General features: G+C 41.1%; 1 protein-coding gene across 1 annotated transcript; it reads right to left on the bottom strand.

The window, feature by feature from the left end:
- Positions 1-3,321: 3,321 nt before the first annotated feature.
- Positions 3,322-17,330, bottom strand: LOC131194392 (serpin B3-like). The gene is made up of 8 exons (XM_058175324.1): positions 17,227-17,330; positions 16,029-16,210; positions 15,142-15,192; positions 14,141-14,275; positions 8,963-9,080; positions 7,177-7,319; positions 6,764-6,919; positions 3,322-4,541 (listed from the first exon to the last, which is right to left on the bottom strand). The coding sequence occupies exons 2-8, from the start codon at positions 16,194-16,196 to the stop codon at positions 4,140-4,142; spliced, it is 1,173 nt and encodes a 390-aa protein (XP_058031307.1). The 5' UTR covers positions 16,197-16,210; positions 17,227-17,330; the 3' UTR covers positions 3,322-4,139.
- Positions 17,331-18,781: the final 1,451 nt, after the last annotated feature.

Genomic DNA, 18,781 nt, shown 5'->3' with positions numbered 1-18,781 from the left:
ATTGCAAATTTAATAAGCCTGGGTTTGAGTCCAAGGGAGGCTGTGGGACAGTGCTCTCTTCAAACATTGACAACCTGGCAGTTCAAAAGTGAGCAATTGCAAGTAGATAGAGAGGCACCCTTTGGTGGGCACATTAATGGGAGTGTGAAAGGAGTCCAGGGAGGAGTAAAACTCCAACTCAAAGTTGTTGGACTACAAAACAATTTTATGGAAGCCTTTGCAAAGACTGGTGGATCTCAGTACACACACAGGCAAGAGACCTCACCCAAGTAAGGAAAAAGCATACTTTTATAAACATCCTACTCCCATCAGTTTCCACCACATCATTCCTTTCCAGGCCCAGTTGTTCCTTTTCTTCTTCTATCAAATTTTGTTAGGCCTAAAGATCCAGAGATGCTCTTTTGGGCAGACGCCACATTAAAAAAACCCCAATAGGGTTGCCAGTCTCTAAGCACAACTCATTTTTCAGAAAAGTCATATAGACAGATCCCAAAATGAGTTTGCAGGAGATAGATGGAAGTCATATTTATTATCTCATGCTTTTTTACATTAAATGTAGAGTCTGAATCAAGGCAATTTTGGATTGTTAACACTTTAAAAGCAAAAATATTAAAATAAAGAAATGATATACCGTACATAGGTGGAAAACACACATAGCTTACCACAAAACAACCAACAGTGTCATGTCCATTCTACCCTTGGGAAAACTCATAGGTTTCAAGGACTTTTGTAAATATCAGGTAGAAATCATATACTGTAGATCTCCAGGGCAATGCTGTTCCAGATAAACATAATTTCATTAATATTCAATTTTAAAATGAAGAGATATTCAGGCAGATTCACTAAACACCTAATTAAGAACAGGTTTTGTTATATAAACTGAAAATTAAAATTATATTATACCTTTCAGCTGAAATTAAACTTAGCTATTATTAATTCTGATTGTTTCCTGATTAATTATCTGTCACTCTGGAGTCCATGTGACTTAAAATGTTGAGAAAAAACAACTTAAAGCTAAGAATAGAGTATGTTGCTTGGGCTCCAGCTCATAACTACCAGTCTATAACAATGCTATTGAAATTTCAGGTCATTTAGAAAGCCTGTTGATATTTTTGGTTACTTTGACTACGGTTGTTTTCTCTTTTCTTCAGCTCATAGTCTCTGAAAATGGAAAGATCTTTAACATTTAATTCTAACTTATAATAATGAAATCACATTAATAACATCTACACAAACCATTATAAATGCTGGGATCTGTATTTATCAGCAGGTGAGTTATGAGCCACTTGTTTGGTCATGGAGAATCAATGTCTCTGCATGTGCCTCTCCTTTTTGCTACACATCACAGTCCCTCAGGTTATTGAAAATTGGCAGTGCCATTTTTGATGCCCAATGGAGGCAGGAAAGTCAGTTTAAGCTTAGCATATGTTGACAAGGAAAAGGAAACTGTCATGGAAAAGCACAACACTGAGGAGGAAGGACCATTTATTTCAACATTTGTTGAGTCCCAACTTTAGTAGAAAAAGCCCAAATAAGAAATCTGTCTTGTGGAAACTAGGTGGGTCCTTGTCCCTTTACCTGGGGGTTATTTCTGTTGTTAGGCAAAGCAGCCCTTTCAGTAGAGGCAGCAGAGCTGGGGAAGCCCATCATGAAGGGGATGGAATGTTGAGGTAATCAGGGCCGTGACACTGATTAAAGTTGGAAGGTTGGAGTTTTTCTACAGTATGTTGCAATTCCCTTGTTTAGGTTGCCTTTGGGGTGTGCTGTGAACTGTTAGGAGGCTTCTATCCTTTGGTCTGGATAGTATTCCAATGCGGGGGGCTTCATCGGTGGGGATGTCTAATGAAATTAGGCAAAGAGATGACTGAGTTTCTCTCTCATCATGTGCAAAAGATTGAAAAAAAGGTACACCCTTCAAGTTCTTTGTTAGATCTACTTTCTCCAATACACAAACATCTTCTCCTCGACCCAAAATGAACATCATCATCCCGTTAGCCGCATCACCAATCTACCCAGTGCATCCCTCAGCCCTCGATGTAGTTTTCAACAACTGGAATAGATCAATGGAATATAATCAAACAACTCTTCAGGTGTTGCTTAACTAGAGCTTCTGGTGTTTTTGGCAAGGGCTGTATTGGCTAAGGTTTCATTGGCCAAGGTTGTATCTGGAGGAACATATGAGTGAAAGAGGCATTAAAGTTATGGGAGAGTAGTGTCTCTTATGGTTCTATAGGAACATTTAGAATTGAGGAAGGAAATTAATGCTGAGCCAATAAGGATGTTACAAGAGTGATATAATTGACCACAACACCCATTTCCTGTCCTTGCTATACTTCTACAGTTTCAACTGATATCTAATTATAGGAAGAGATCATACTTTGTGGAATTGTTGGTATATTTACTATGGGTTTTTTTTAATTAAAAGCTTCTATGTCACCAAATCATCGAAACTTCTCTTTACTCACTTACCTCAGTTTAGTATATTTGACTCTGATGGTGTATACTTTTTGAGCGAGAGAGCTGAGACTTTGCTTCAGACATTAAGTGGCACTGACTTTTCTTTCTCAAAACCAGAGAGACATTTTTCAAGCATATCAAACTGTCCACAGTTCTGCACAAGTCCTGGCTTCTAAATTCTAAGCTCCATTTTCAGACAACGAAGGGGTAACCCAGGGAGAATGTCACCATTCATTTTGTGAATGTGTTCATTTGCACAGGCTTCTTTTCTTTTGTGTCAAGGGTAAGTAAGAATAGTCCCAGAGCTATGGTGCATCAAGAAGCCCGAGTCACAAAGTATTCTTTGCCTGGTCTCCCTGCACCATTCCCAAACCTCACACCTGGTCTGTGCTGGGCCTCCCCCAGCTGCTATGGGAACCCTGTGCTCCATACGTGGGACTCTCTCTGCTTCCCATTAAATGACTATGCATCTTACAACAGCAAGCATACATGCCAGAATTGTGGTCACCAAGTCATATGATCATGTAAGGTCACACTTTACAACTGCATTGAAATCCCAATCCCAACTGCAGTCATGAATCAAGGACTTCCTGTACAGCTAATGCAAAGAACAGTAGGAATTGTGATTCAGCAATATCTGGAAGTTCTTTGGTTCATTGTCCTCTGTCTGCTACTGTTCTGGTCAGATTGTGGATGTTGGAGCCTACAGTGAATATTTGGAGCAAGTCTAATGAGAAGTGGGAGGGTGAGATGTCAAATAGGCAAGACCTAGATTGGGGGACAAGGGTTGTTTCTTTAGAAGAGTTTTGAAAGTGCAGAAATAAATATGAGTAACAAATAACCTTTAGACTATTTGATGTACTGTATATGTTTATTAAGATACTACTGTAGTTTTATACTCAAGAAATCACAAAATATCTTTAGCCTGGATAGAGGACAGAATCAGAATAAAACCAACTTGAAACATAAGTAGTAATCCTAAGTGACAGGCAAGCCAAAACGTCTTTCCACTGATTTTTAGTTATGAATGGAAGACAAAGCAGTTTACTATGTACTCAAGCTTAAATTTTATAATCAGAAATCAGAAAGTACCTTAAGCAAGCCATCCACTGAAGCTTATATATTCAGAAACAACAACAAGGTTAGTAGTGGGTTTTACTGCACTCTTCAATTGAAATCATTGGTTTCATCTGTTTTTATTTAACAGAATGCATATCTCACATTTCTTCCATCACAAATATATTGTGTGGTGTGTGTGTGTGTGTTTGTGTGTGTATGCTAATTAATTATTGGGATATTGATGAGATCCAGGCCTTCTTTATGAGATTTCAAACTTTAAATGGGATATTTCTATTGTTAAAAAAATACACATTATCAATCTTAAAGAGGTTGTAAAGTTCTCTGCTTGAGGCTTAATTTGTGGGAGTTAGTTTTAGGAGTCACTAAACCCCCACTCCCCATTTCCTTTGCTTCCTGTATGTCAGGCTCTCTATAGTTAAGGGCCCTATGTCACAAGGAACATACAGATTTGTATACTTTGGATTCCGCACACATATCAAGGTAAAGTGGATAATTCTTAAGAGGAAATAACTTGTTAGCCAAGTTGAGAATGGAATTTGGAATGCAGAAGTCTTGGTTGCTTACAACAGATGCTATATTTTTAATGTAGCAGCACTTGGTATTTAGGGTGAGAAAACTTGGCCAGCAAAAAGAAGGTACTTGGTGGCATTTCTTATAAAGAACAAAAAAGGGTGATCTACAATAACCTGGCGAGCCATTTGAGCACTTAAAGGAACTACAACTACACCAGTAGCAGCAGCTGCTTCAGTACCTTCTTCGTTCACTTCAACATAGGCTTTATGATGAACCTGAGATACAACCAGGTCCCGATGTCCAGATATGCCAGATAAATCAGCTTTGCCTGAATTAAACACATCCTTCATTCCCATCTCACTTAAAGTAGGTTTGAGCAAATATTTTTCTTCCAACTTGAATTTTGGCAGGAGAATCCTGATCACTGTCTTCTGCATGCTTGTTGAACTGGTCCACTCTTGAAATTTTTCATAAGTGAATTGCCTCGCAATCTGTCAGGTAAAGGAGAGCCATTGTGAAGGTGTACATGAATGAAAAAATTATTTGGAAAAAGGGATCAAGAAACATTAAAGTATCACTTCCTGTACTTCCAATTATCAGGCAAATAGATGGGGAAGAAATGGAGGTAGTGACAGATTTTATTTTCCTGGGCTCCAAGATCACCGCAGATGGGGACTGCTGCCAAGAAATTAAAAGACGCTTGAGCTAGACAGCATACTAAAAAGCAGAGACATCACCCTGACAACAAAAGTGCATATAATCAAGGCTATGGTTTTCCCAGTTGCAATGTATGGCTGTGAAAGCTGGACCATAAGAAAGGCTGAGCGCCAAAGAATCGAGGCCTTTGAACTGTGGTGCTGGAGAAGACTCCTGCGAGTCCCTTGGACTGCAAGGAGATCAAACTGGTCAGTCCTAGATGAGATCAACCTTGACGTCTCTTTAGAAGGCCAGATCCTGAAGATGAAACTGAAATACTTTGGCCATCTAATGAGAAGGAAGGACTCACTGGAGAAAAGCCTAATGCTGGGAAAGATTGAGGTCAAAAGAAAAATGGGACAACAGAGAACAAAATGGCTGGATGGAGTCACTGAAGCAGTAGGGGTGAGTTTAAATGGACTCCAGAGGATAATAAAAGACAGGAATGCCTGGAGGAATGTTGTCCATGGGGTTGCGATGGATCAGACATGACTTCGCAACTAACAACAACTTCCCATTATAGCATTATTTCTTCATAATAAGTAAACTGCAAATATATCTGCAAAAGTATTCCTTTTTTAAAAAAAATAATTTGCAGGATAGTTTTAAAGAAGGGAGCATCAGGACACTTAGCAGCACATGCCAAAGCTAAAACGAATATCTCTATTCTGGAATCCTTATTGTACTGCCTGGGGATGGAAAATCTGCCTTCAAAACCATACATAGATGGACATCTATAGGACCAAGCCACACTCCGAAATGGAAGAATCTCTGACTTAATTGCCTTCCTTCTCACTGAAGTTTGGGAGCCAAGAATTGCTTACATCTGTTGGGAAGCTGTATCAGAGTGGTTTTTTAAAAAAAACAAATTTCTTAAAACAGCATTCAAAATATAGACAGTTTTGTGTACTATTATTATTATTTTCATATTTTTTGGTGGAGAAAGACTAGAAGAAAACATGGTGTGTCGGAAGCCATAGGTGCACAGACTTCTGCCTGGGTCAAAAGCTGAAGTTCAAAAATGTGTGCTTTGACTTTTGCTTGGTAATGGTTCGGATGGTATCTGGACAAGAATATTAACGCTGTTGGCATTCAGGAAAGCCATTTCAGAGCCCAATTCCTGGAGAGCTTTCTTTAAGCCAAATGTAATAGGATTAACTATTGGTCCAGGTTTGGATGACAAACTCTAGCTAGTCAAAGGCAGAAGGAAATATTCCAAAAATCCTCATTCGGAAGCAGAAGGAAGGGACATGAAGAAGATAATAAAGGGCTGTTGCATGATAAGCAAACATTGCTAGTAAGCAACTGAATTTTTAAACATTGGGCTAAATACTTGCAAAACTTTCTTCAATATCAAATTCTATCCTCGGAAAATTATCAAGGGATGAAAATTGGTCATAATAAGCCTGTTTCTGCTCCCTAGCTCCAAAATTGTGCCAGTATTAATGGCTAGGTCTGCCTGATATGGAAAAACAATGGAAAAATAGTGGACTGGAACTGGAGAGACCTGAATTCAATGGTCACATTCACACCAAAATACCTCAGTGGGACGCATTCTCTCTCTCTCCCTCTCTCCCTCTCTCTCTCTCTGAAATATATATATATCAGCAAATATATATTTGAGATGTATGTATGTATGTATATATCAGTGGTGAAATCCAAATTTTTTTGGCTTGGTGGGCGTGGCAGGGGAAGGATATTGCAAAATCTCCATTCCCTCCCCACTCTGGGGACAGCCAGAGGTGGTATTTGCCGGTTCCCTGAACTACCCAAATTTCCACTACTGATTCTCCAGAGCCTGTCAGAACCTGCTGGATTTCATCCCTGATATATATAAATACATTTGTGTGTGTAAAAATAAGAAATGAATGAGAAAAATAGAGAAAAATCATAATTAACATTTGGTAACCTCTTAAGAATATGTGATCAGAGGCCTTTCTTAGCAATAAAATTATTCAAAAGATACATATCAAGTTCATTTGAATCTCTTTCTAAATGATTTCAGAACTCAAATTACCTCTTTTGTGGTCCCATTCTTGTCCGGTAGAAAGATGAACATGCTTAGGTCTCCCTTATCATAGAGAAGCTCAAGCACTTCCATTGGTGGGTTTGTTATTTTAGCATAGTTAAATTTGTCAATTTGAGCCATCATTTGCACTTTTTTGCTGTGCTCCTATAACAAATAAAGTAATGCTCAATATAAAGCAATAATAATAATATGAGAAATTATAACATGAAATATTGATTGCAATTGCCAGCTATTATATCAGATTTCCTTTTCAGACCCTATTGGTGCAGGACAAAACTCATTGTATAAACAAGGATTTTACGTTTCCATGATGTTCAACAAAATTATTATTTTTAGTTGTTTAATTCAATTGTGCAGCAATTGATACATTTCCATTCTCATGGATTTTTCAGGTACTATACCTTACTGGTCCAAAAGTCTGCTTCGTGTGTATCCTTGGGATTAAATTGCCTCATCCACTTTCCTTTGAAATATATAGCATTTACCAAGACCAATGCAGTATTTTGGTCAAGCGAGTTAAGAGGAAGCAGGTCCTTGATTTTACCTTTTAAAAAAGTAATAACATTAAAAATGTTATCAGTAGGTGACAGACATTTATCAACAATACATGCCTTTCTACAACACATTTTTTTGAGTAAGAATACTGGGGGGAAAATTAAAATACCAATGTAATCCAAACACCTATCAGCAAACAAAAAATGAATGAAAGTTTAAAACAAGCTGAAATCTTTACTACCTTCATACATTTTAAAGTTTGATGGGTACAAAACCTTCATCCTAAAGTTATAGAATCAGTGACAATTCTGATCCTGTGTAAGCAGAAAAATACAATTTTGGATACACTGCAAAAACTGCACTGCACAACTTTGGATACACTGCACATCAAAAAAAAAAACCTTCAGGTCTTGAGCTTCCCTAGAGAAGCAGATTCTTTGTTTATTTCTGTGTTTCTGCATTACATCAGGAATATTAATTGAGTATGCTTGGCTGTGCAAATGAACATGTTGGGTAGTACTGGCTAAAATATATATTTATAAAATAAGGACCACGTATGAATTCATAAATGACATTTTGATCTTCAGAAATCTACATATTGAAGAGGCATGGGGCAACTATATCAGAGGTGCCAAACTCGATTTCATTGAGGGCCACATCAGGGTTGTGTTTGACCTTGGAGGGTCAGTGGGTATGTGTGTGTATGTATGTGTGCTGGTCATAGTAAATGTGGCCAGGGGTTGGGCATGGCCAGGATGGGTGTTTGACACAGGGTCGAGATCCATTTTTTCCTCTTCTTTCTTTCCACAGTTCTTTACTATAACCATTTTCCTATCTTTTCTACCAGATATTACTGGCAAATATTTATTACTTATTCTTCATACTCCACTAAATTTTTAATTTCTAAATATATACCCCATTGTTTAATAGTAAATTGCTTTTCCAGGCAGAAAAGCTATTGATGCTATTGTATTTTTATTATTCAGCTAATAATAAAAATACAATAGCATGAATAACATGATCTAATACAAGATCTAACAGCAGAGGTCAATTTGCAGGATAGTAAATAAAAATGGCTGTCAATTATAGATTGTTGATTGTAGATGAAATGGACCTACAATGTATAAAATTTGGCATTAAACTGTAGTATTAACATACTTACATAACAAGTGCTTGTTTTCTATCCAGATCAAGCACTTACATGAGGCCACATAATTGTAATCCAATCCAGTCCAGTCCTCTTGCAGCACTCTGCCAGCCAAAAACAGGCAATGCAGAGCCCCTGCATGGCCCATTTTGGGCTGATAGAGTATTGCTGGAGGTCAGGTAGGCCAAAACGGGAGTGTGTGGGGCCTTTGTGTGGTCCTTTTTCGGTCGGTAGACTGCTGCCGGAAGCTGTGGAGGCTGAAAACAGGCCTTTTGGCTGGCAGAGGCACTGTAGGCCGGTCCTTTGATATTTCCAGGATGGCCTCATGGGCCAGATTTAAGCACCCCATGGGCCGAATCTGGCCCATGGGCCTTGAGTTTGACACCCCTGAACTATGTGATCACATGCAATCTTCATGATGTAATATTCAAGGAGACACATAGAGCTAAAAATTCTGCTTTTCTGCCATTCACTATGGGAAACCCAATGAGCCTTCCTAACTGATTAATGGCAAAGAAAATGAAGATTAACCTATGCCTTCTTACCATTTGTTTGGCTTTCAACCCAGGAATTAATTTTCTTTCTAGCTTCCTCAACGGCATTATCAAAGTCAACTCTTTCCAATTCGGCATTATAAAGTTCTTTAATGCACCTTAGGTATTGCTACACAGAATGAAAGAAAATGTTTCAGTATATTAATTCCCTCATTATCATCATATACGGTCAATCAGGAATTGCAGTTGGTACTGGTTATTTGCCAGATTGGACCCTAACCAACTCTGACCGATCCTGTTAAGTTCGGGAAGTAACGAGGCTGGAGACCAGGGTAGTGACAACAGCTCTTTAATATAGGGTGAACCCAGCAACAGGCTGGGTGAAAAACCTCTCCTTTTATACAGTACTGCTGGAGGCTTCGACCAATCAGCAACGTGCTGATTTCCCGCTCAAATATTTAAAGGTACAAACATGAATACATAACACTCCTCCCCTCCCAGAAAACACTTTGCCTCTATTTACATATTTATTTACATGTTATTTTTCGACGTAGTCACGCAAATAACCTGGGCGTCTCCTCGTTCTTTCTGACCTGCGCGGTTCAGTTCTGGGTGGTGTTTTGAGCTGGTCGGAGGGGCTGTTTTCTCCTCCCAGCTCTTTCTCTGGGCCAACGGGCTCTGGATTGTTGGCCGACTCTTTTTCTTGGCCCTCCGGCCTTGGATTAATTTTGGAACTTTCCCTGCTGCTTCCCTCGGGAACCTGATGGCGTCGCTGGAACTCTGGGACCTCAGCTAAGTCTTGCGCCTCCCCCGGGTCATTGTCAACTGTGGATTCAAATTGGTATTGGTCATGCTCTATGTCAATTGGTTCGGTTTGGTCAGTTATTCGTTTCCTTAACTGATCTATGTGGCGCCTCCACACTCGGTTGTCTGGTAGCTCTACCACGTACGATTTTGGGCCGGTTATCTTTATTATTTGCCCTGCGAACCAACTAGGGCCGTCCCCATAGTTTCGGGCCCACACCCGGTCGCCTATGCTCATTTCCCTTGTCTTCTCTAGTTCGCCCTTGTACCCATCGGGTGTGTAATGGGGGTTCAAGCGGTCAAGTGGGCACCGGAGTTTCCGTCCCATTAGCAATTCGGCTGGGCTTTTCCCGGTGGCCGTGCTTGGGGTTCTGTGCTGGACGGCTAGGAAAAAGTCTATTTTTGTTTGCCAGTCACCTGGCTTGAGCCTGGACAAGGCCTCCTTAGCGCTCCGGACGGAACGCTCTGCAAGGCCATTCGACGCAGGGTGGAAAGGCGCAGAGAGGGCATGTCGGATGCCTTCCTCTGCCAGGTATTCTTCGAACTGGGCTGCCGTGAATTGGGGCCCATTGTCGGACACCAGAGTGTCCGGCAACCCGTGAGTTGCGAATAGGTGGCGCAGAGTTGCGATTACTGCTTCGGCCGTAGTGGATTTCATGATTATGATTTCCAGCCATTTGGAAAATGCATCTACAACCACTAGGAATGTTTGGCCGTGAAAAGGGCCAGCAAAATCAATGTGGATTCGTGACCAAGGCCCTTGGGGCTTTTCCCATTCTCTGACTGGGGCCGTTGGGGGAAGAGGTCTGGACTCTTGGCAAGCTTGGCATTTCCCTACTCTCTCAGCAATCTCTGCGTCCATGAGTGGCCACCATACATAGCTTCTAGCTAACCCCTTCATCCTTACGATCCCTGGGTGACCCTCGTGGAGGAGGTCCAATACCTTTCCCCTTAACTTCTCAGGAATTATTACACGATCACCCCATAACAGGCATCCCCCTTCAGCCGAGAGCTCATCTCGTTTTTAACAAATTCTTTGAACCGTTAAGCGGTGCCACCCTCTCTGTACCCAACCGAGTACAGTCCTTAACACAATGTCCCGGTATGATGCCCGAGCCACTTCCTTTGATGTGACTGGGCCAGAGTCCAACGAGTCAATAAGTAAGATGGGCGTCCCCGGAGTGGGGTCTTCGGTCGCCCCTGGTAGTGGGCATCGGCTTAACGCGTCTGCATGCCCCACTTCTTTTCCTGGCCGATGCTGCAGCTTGTACGAATAAGCGGCTAGAAATATAGTCCAACGGGTCAAGCGTGGCGAAAGTGCCACAGGCGTTGGGCGGTCGCCAGCCAGTATCCCTAGTAGTGGTCTGTGGTCAGTCACGATTTCAAAATTCCGCCCAAAGACATACTCGTGGAATTTTTTGACCCCTGATACAATGGCTAGTGCTTCTTTGTCTAATTGGCTGTAGTTCCTCTCTGGGGAGGACATTGTTCTAGAGTAGAACGCTATGGGGGCTTCTGTGCCGTTTGGAAGTCGATGGCTGAGTACAGCCCCCACCCCATAAGGGGAGGCATCGCAAACCAATACTAGGGGTAATGAGTCGTGATATTGGATGAGCAGGCTATCACTTGAGAGCAGGTTCTTTACTGCTTCAAACGCCCTATTTTCTGACTTTCCCCAAGACCAAACAGTATTTTTCCTAAGAGCCTATGCAGCGGTTCCATAGCAGTCGCTTTGTTCTTTAAAAGACCGTAAAATTAACCAATCCAGGAATGCCTGCAGCTCTGCTTTGTTTTTGGGCGCTGGAGCCTTCCTAATTGCCTTAACCTTGCTCTCAGTAGGGTGAATTCCTTTCTTGTCTATCCGGTAGCCCAAGAAATCGACGGATTCGACCCGATCTGGCATTTGTTTGTCTTGACTTTTAGTCCGCTGTCCGGAAAATGCTCAAGACCTTTCTTAACCGCTCCCCAATTCCTCCATGTTTTCCCTGAAATTAGGACATCATCAGTAGGAACTACCCCTGGGAGCCCCTGCAGTAGTCGTTCCATCAGGTTTTGGAACAGCCCTGGTGCCACACTGACCCCAAATTGCAATCGGGTGCACTTGAAGGCCCCCCTGTCTATCGTTTGGGCTTCGGCTGTGCGGGCGTCTACTGGCAGTTGTTGGTAGGCTTGGGCCAAGTCTAACTTTGCAAAGACTTGCCCTTGCCCCAAAGGGTGGAATAAGTGTTGCACCACGGGAACCGGGTAAGCGCTTTTCTGTAAGGCTTTGTTAAGCGTCGCCTTGTAGTCAGCGCAAATTCTAATTGACCCGTCCGGTTTGATGGGGGTGACGATTGGCGTCTCCCACTTTGCGTGGTCGACTGGCACCAAAATTCCCTGATTAATGAGCTTATCCAGCTCCTTATCGATTTTTGGTTTTAGGGCAAAAGGGACTCTCCTCGCCTTAAGCCTAATGGAGGCTACCTGGGGGTCTAAGTTGAAGGAAATAGGGGTCCCCTTGTACTTGCCCAGGCAGTCCTTGAAGACATCTTCGAACTCGTTAAAGAGAATGTCTTTCAGGTTACAGTCACTTCTGTAGATGCCAGTCACTCCCATGCCCAGGGCACGAAACCAGTCTAGTCCCAACAGACTGGGCAGAGTTCCTTCGACAATCGTGATGGGCAGGGTCTTTTTATGTGGACCGTACTCGACTCGGACGGAGGTGGTCCCTCGAACAGGGATGCGATTCCCCTGGTAGTCGTGCACTCGTAGCCGTTGTGCTTGCAGGTGGCGCTCATGACGGACGGCAGCGACTTCGCCAAAGTGTCCCAGGACATGATGGTGATCGCTGATCCGTGTCTACTTCAAGCCGCACCGTACTCCCTCTATTTTGGCTTGGTGAAGATCTTCTTCTCCACTTTGGTCGAGGCGCGCCTATAACCACAGTTGTTTGGTTGGAATCCGCGCCTTTTTGTTTGAGCCAATCGCGGGCCGCCTTGCCGATTCCGCGCCTGATTGGCCGATTTGAATTTTCAGCGGGAAGGTTGGGCCGCCGACAGACTTGAGCTAGGTGCCCTTTCTTCCCACACCGACATGTCGCGTCTTTAAACTTGCAGCGTTGGCGCTGGTGTTGACCCCGCAGCTTCCGCATTCGCCTCGGTCCCCTTTGTCGCGTTTATCGGTGCGGCAGACCCTTCCTCGCCTTCACCGTCGGATTCGGTCTGAACCTCCTCCTGGTGCACCGGAGTTGCCTTGCGCCGCCTTTTGTGGGACCGGCTTCTGCAGTGTCTCTGCTGCCTGGGATGACATTTCATGCTCTGGCTTCGCCCAGAGCGCTGGCTAGCGTGAGGTTGCTCTTTGCCAGCAGCCGCCGCAAACGGATGTCTTTGACCCCTCGGATGAGTTGCTCGAGGAGCACCTCGTCTAGGTCACGGTATCCGCAGTCCTTGGATGCTCTTCTTAGGGCGGCCATGTAGTCGCCTATGGATTCGCCCTCCATCTGCCTTCGCTCTCCGAATTCAAACCGCCGCACGTATTTGGACGGCGTGGGTGCGAAGTGGTTTCTTAGTAATGTCTGTAAGGTTGGCCACGACACCGACTGCAACGGCATTGGCTCTGCCAGGGCTTCCGCGATGTCGATGACCTCCGGACCGCAGTGACTTAGGAAATAAGCCCTCTTTCGGTTATCTGGAACTCCGTGCAGTTCGTTGGCTTCTAGAAAGCTTTCGAAACGGGTCATATACGTTCCCCATTTCTCTTTAGCCGGGTCAAACGGTGCGGGCGGAGTGTAACTGGCCATCTCCGCTTTTCTGCCCTGGGTTTGCTGGGTTCGGGTCTATCGTGCTTCAGCTCGGTTCTGGTTCTCCTTAGCCTCGAAATCCCACCCTCGTCGCCAATGTTAAGTTCGGGAAGTAACGAGGCTGGAGACCAGGGTAGTGACAACAGCTCTTTAATATAGGGTGAACCCAGCAACAGGCTGGGTGAAAAACCTCTCCTTTTATACAGTACTGCTGGAGGCTTCGACCAATCAGCAACGTGCTGATTTCCCGCTCAAATATTTAAAGGTACAAACATGAATACATAACAGATCCCAAAAAACTAATTAGGATCAGAATCAGTAGGGCATACCGGGAACTTGAAAATAAACACTGAGAAACTGCATTGTTGTTTACAAAACTGCATTGATGTCAGTTGCATGCAACTCAAAGAAAGCATCATTGCTAATATGATCCCTCTTTTGAGCACCCACTATTTTAACTATTTAATAATGTCAAAATGGAAATTTCCATGAAAAAGGAAGGGAGAACAAGATTTTGTCCTAACACCCCACCTATCTAATTTGGCTATCTATGCTTACTTCTAAGGATAGAGAAATAAATTTTACTTGCACCCTCAATAGGTCAGAGTTTCACATAGAGTGGAAAGAATGGGAAGTTTCTTGCTCACCTCGAGAAATTCATAAACGTTCGATCCATACAGCCGATTGGCTATGCTCAATGTATAGTTTTTAGCAGGTTGGTTAATGGCTGATAGGAGTTCCTTGAACTGGTTGTGAGGTCCACCAGGTTTGTCACATTGAACCTTCAAGGACCAAAGGACAGGACATTACATCGAAGACTACTTCAGCTTCAATCGCAACACTACACGAGCACACAATAGATTTAAGCTTAATGTGAACCGCTCCAATCTTGATTGCAGAAAATATGACTTCAGTAACAGAGTTGTTAATGCTTGGAATACACTACCTGACTCTGTGGTCTCTTCCCAAAATCCCCAAAGCTTCAACCAAAAACTATCTACCATTGACCTCACCCCATTCCTAAGAGGTCTGTAAGGGGTGTGCATAAGAGCACAAGAGTGCCTACCGTTCCTGTCCTATTGTTTCCTTTTGTTATATCCAATTAATATAGTTATTACATACCCATACTCATATATATGCTTATATATTGTATAATTATTTCATGCTTCTGCTTATATATACTGTGTGACAAAATAATTAATAAAATAAAATAAATAAATTCATAGGCACATATCTTGCCCACAATTCCAAGGCATTTACACCAAATGCTGACACACATACAGCCCTCCCCCTGCTCTGTATGGAGAACTAGGCAAGAATAGATGAAGGCTTGGGTAATATAACATAACACCTCATTTCTAACTACAACAATAACTAACGGAACAAGGCAAGCTCCATGCCAGCTAACACACTGACAAACTAGTTGCCGTCTGACAGCTGTTTAAATAGGGAGCTGTCAGATGGTTGGAACTAATAATCGCACTGTGTTTTCCTGCTATTTGGCTGCATGCATCTCAGCCAATCAGGGACAGCAGGAACTGGGCCGGCTGGGCGGAGTCATAACTGCAAGGACTTAACACCCCCTATATGTGGGTGTATATGTGTGTAGAATTAGCAATAATATGAAATTTAATAAAAATTCTCTTACAAGCAAGTTTGTAGACGTCCTGGATTCTGTGATTTTATCAAAATGAAGGACCTGCAATACAAAATAGATGGGAGGTTGTGAACTATGTCACCATTTCCTTCTGTCATGATTCAGTTTCCTTGGAAGCTGCTAGAACAAAGGCATCCTTTTTTCCCCAGGGCCACCGAGAAACATGGAAGGGACTATCTTTAAGAGTGATTCTAATAGATACCACATAGACCAGCATTCTTTCACATGTTATTGTCCAAATGTTTGAGTCACAATCTCTATCACCCCAATTAATCCTACTTATCAGCAATAGCAATAGCAACAGCATTTAGAGGTTGGGGGTGGGTGGGTCTAGTCTAAGTGATCTGAGAAAATTAAAATAAAATAAAATAAAAATTATGAGCTGTTTTTCTGACTTTTTTTTTTTTTTTTTTAGAAATGTCACTTTAGTTTAGCTTATCAATTACATTTATGAGTTCTGGATTTGCCTTCACTTTAAGTACTCCTGATTTCCTGATTGCTAACTCTCAATCTTCTCTGAATAGCATTGGTGGGTTTCAAATTTTTTTACTACCGGTTCTGTGGGAGTGGCTTGGTGGGCGCGGCAGGGGAAGGATACTGTAAAATCTCCATTCCCTCCCACTCCAGGGGAAGCTTACTGCAAAATCTCCATTTCCTCCCAATCATCTGGGACTCGGGAGGCAGTGAATAGATGGGGGTGGGACCAGTCAGAGATGGCATTTACCGGTTGTCCGAACTACTCAAAATTTCCGCTACTGCTTCTCCAGAACTAGTCAGAACCTGCTGAAACCCACCTCTGCTGAATAGAGAACAGACAGGTTCTCTAAAAGGAAAGTCGTAAGTAGAAAATACTTCCTGATTAACATGAAGATTCCTACCTTTCTCATTTCAGCAGCAGTGTTACCTTTGGCACCATAACTGACCATACCTAAAGCTGCTGAGATACTAAGTGGAGAGAAAAAGATGTTCTTATTGGGTTGCTCTTCTTCTATCCTTTTTAAGAAGTCCACAGTGAAGTTGATGTTTGCTTCAGCAAGACTGTCCATGGTGGAACGAGTACCTAGAAAATTTTGAAATCATTGTAATGGCTTCTATAGCTTTATTTAGTATTTTATATATTATATCTTGGTGGAATGATTGAATAGGAAAAGAAAAACAACTACCAGTAATTAACCAGTAATGCTGTTCTCTCACTGCATAAACACTGTAACTGTGATTTCAAAGAATTTTTGTATGGCTTAGCACAGTGAGTAACCTCAGCCAATTGAGAATTATGTTTATCTGCTGTCACACTAAATGTAAAATAAGGTTACAGAGATGAATCTTTAAATTATACACCATGGTCCCTATATTTGGGGTCATTAATACAAAGGGGAAATTTGAAGAGTCAGCTCTAAACACAGTTTACATCTGAAGAATTTAACACTGTTGTCTACAATCCCAATTTGTCATTAGATTTGAACTAGCAAGCAACCACTTGTTTAAACCCTTTTTAACTTTAAAAAGATACATGATTTCTTGCAGATTTTAGTAGTAAAATTTATTAGTAAATTTTTGATGCTATAAGTATTCTTCCAGAATTTAAAAAAGTTTTTTTTAAATAAATAAAAAAAATTGAAATAATTGATCTTGCTCATTGTAGAACTCCTGTGAAATTGAATATGAAATTTTTGTCTTACTATAACATGAATTCCAGGAAGAATCACATTGCCTATTGCTGAGTGCGCCGTAATTTATGAGTCTACAATCACATTATTTTTTCCCAGTGGTGGGATTCAAGTAATTTAACAATCGGTTCTCTACCCTAATGATTTCTTCCAACAACTAGTTTGCCAAACTGCTCAGAAAGTTAACAACCGGTTCTCCCGAAGTGGTGCGAACTGGCTGAATCCCACCACTGTTTTTTCCCCATGGGAGCAGTTTACACTCAAGTAACATTCTTCATACTAAGCCAGTCACTCAATCATGCCGTGTATTTTCTTACTTACCTCATCTCACGGGAACCATTACACACACACACACACACAAACATGGTTACCTATACAATTGAAAGATGGATGGAAAAGAGGATCCTACCTCACTATATTTTGTCCAAGGGGAACAGCAATCTGTTACCAGATCTGGAATGGAAACAAAATAATTCCATCCCACTTTTTATTCTATATATATAGTCAACACCCTTTACTTTAATTTCCTGGTGTTAGTTGTGTATAGATGGAGAAATAATAGGATTTTGAAAGTTCTTCTGGTATTGTTTTTTTTAATTTTCATGTCACAATGAATCTTGGTTGAGTAATCCAGGATATTGCTTGTAAATTGTGCAACTTTGTCTTGGGAAAGGTTCAGCTACTTTCTTAACCAGGAATGCCTTCCTTTTCCTTTTCCTTTGGTGACCACAGCCTGATTTATAGTGGAAGAACAAATCAGCATGAACACTTGCCTTGCTGAGGAACCCAAGCACAAATGATTTTGTTTAGTATAGGGTTTTTCCCCCCCTATACATTCATTGGTATAAAAAAGAGAAATGTATTAAAAAACACTTTGAAATGCCAATGGATATGGGTCTGGAAATCATAATGGGATATGCTATCAATAGTGCATATAGTGAAATACTGGAACATTTTCATTTTAATGTTCAAATACTTTTACATTATGCAATCAGTTTACAACAATCTTAGACAAGGCAAGAAAACTTTAGCTTAATTTCCCATTTTTTCTAAACTAGGAAACAAGATAGTCTACCAAAACCAAGATTAGTTTCAACCACCTTCAAGTCAGAATTTAATATACTAGATTATTACAAAGCTGGTAATTCCGTTTTCCCAGTTGCAATGAACAGAACATTCAAGAGATCCAATATTACTGGAACTGGAAACTATAAGTTATTGAACAGACTTATCCATTCAGAAAACAAACAAAGAGAAGAGACCTAGACTCTTAATTTTGCCATCCACTGATATCTAAGAACATGGTTATAACTGGTTTTGTTGCTCTGTTAACATACTGCTGAATGGCTTATGAAATGGTACTAACTGCTTAGTCTGTCATTTTTATTATCTTTTTTTTAAAAAAATCACATGGACAATATGTTGAGAAGCTCCATTGTGTTGAAGGTGGTAAAACATTTGGGAAATAAATACAGAAATTGTATTTAGAAACCTGGAACTAATCTTGTATTTAGAAACCTGGAACTAATTTTGGAACTCATTACCTTACTCCATAGTCTCTACTTAAAATCCCAAAATCTTCAACCAAAAACTGTCTACTATTGACCTCACCCCATTCCTAAGAGGACTATAAGGGGCGTGCATAAGAGCACAAAAGTGCCTACCGTTCCTGTCCTATTGTTCCCTTCATTATATCAAATTAATATAGCTGATGCATATTTTTTTTACATACATACATACATATATATATATATATATATATATATATATATATATATATATATATTTATATATATATATATATACTTTATGATATGTTGTTTTATTTATGACAATGTTTGTGTATACTGTTGTGACAAAATGAAAATTTTAAAAAATCCCTTAATATTCTTTTTAGAACTGATTCAGTGAGAAATGAAGAAGGCATTATTCTACAGTGGAAAAAGTAGCAAGTTGGGAAAAGC

This window comes from Ahaetulla prasina, chromosome 3, assembly GCF_028640845.1.
Source record: "Ahaetulla prasina isolate Xishuangbanna chromosome 3, ASM2864084v1, whole genome shotgun sequence".
NCBI lineage: Eukaryota > Metazoa > Chordata > Lepidosauria > Squamata > Colubridae > Ahaetulla > Ahaetulla prasina.
Note: the sequence above shows the minus strand (reverse complement) of the source record. Positions and strands in the feature narration are given on the sequence as shown.

Coding starts and splice junctions, on each gene's coding strand:
- LOC131194392 (XM_058175324.1), bottom strand. CDS start 16,196: ATGGACAGTCTTGCTGAAGCAAACATCAACTTCACTGTGGACTTCTTA. Junction 9,081..14,140: donor ACGTTTATGAATTTCTCGAG/GTGAGCAAGAAA, acceptor CATTCTGTGTAG/CAATACCTAAGGTGCATTAA. Junction 7,320..8,962: donor GGTTGAAAGCCAAACAAATG/GTAAGAAGGCAT, acceptor CTTTTTTAAAAG/GTAAAATCAAGGACCTGCTT.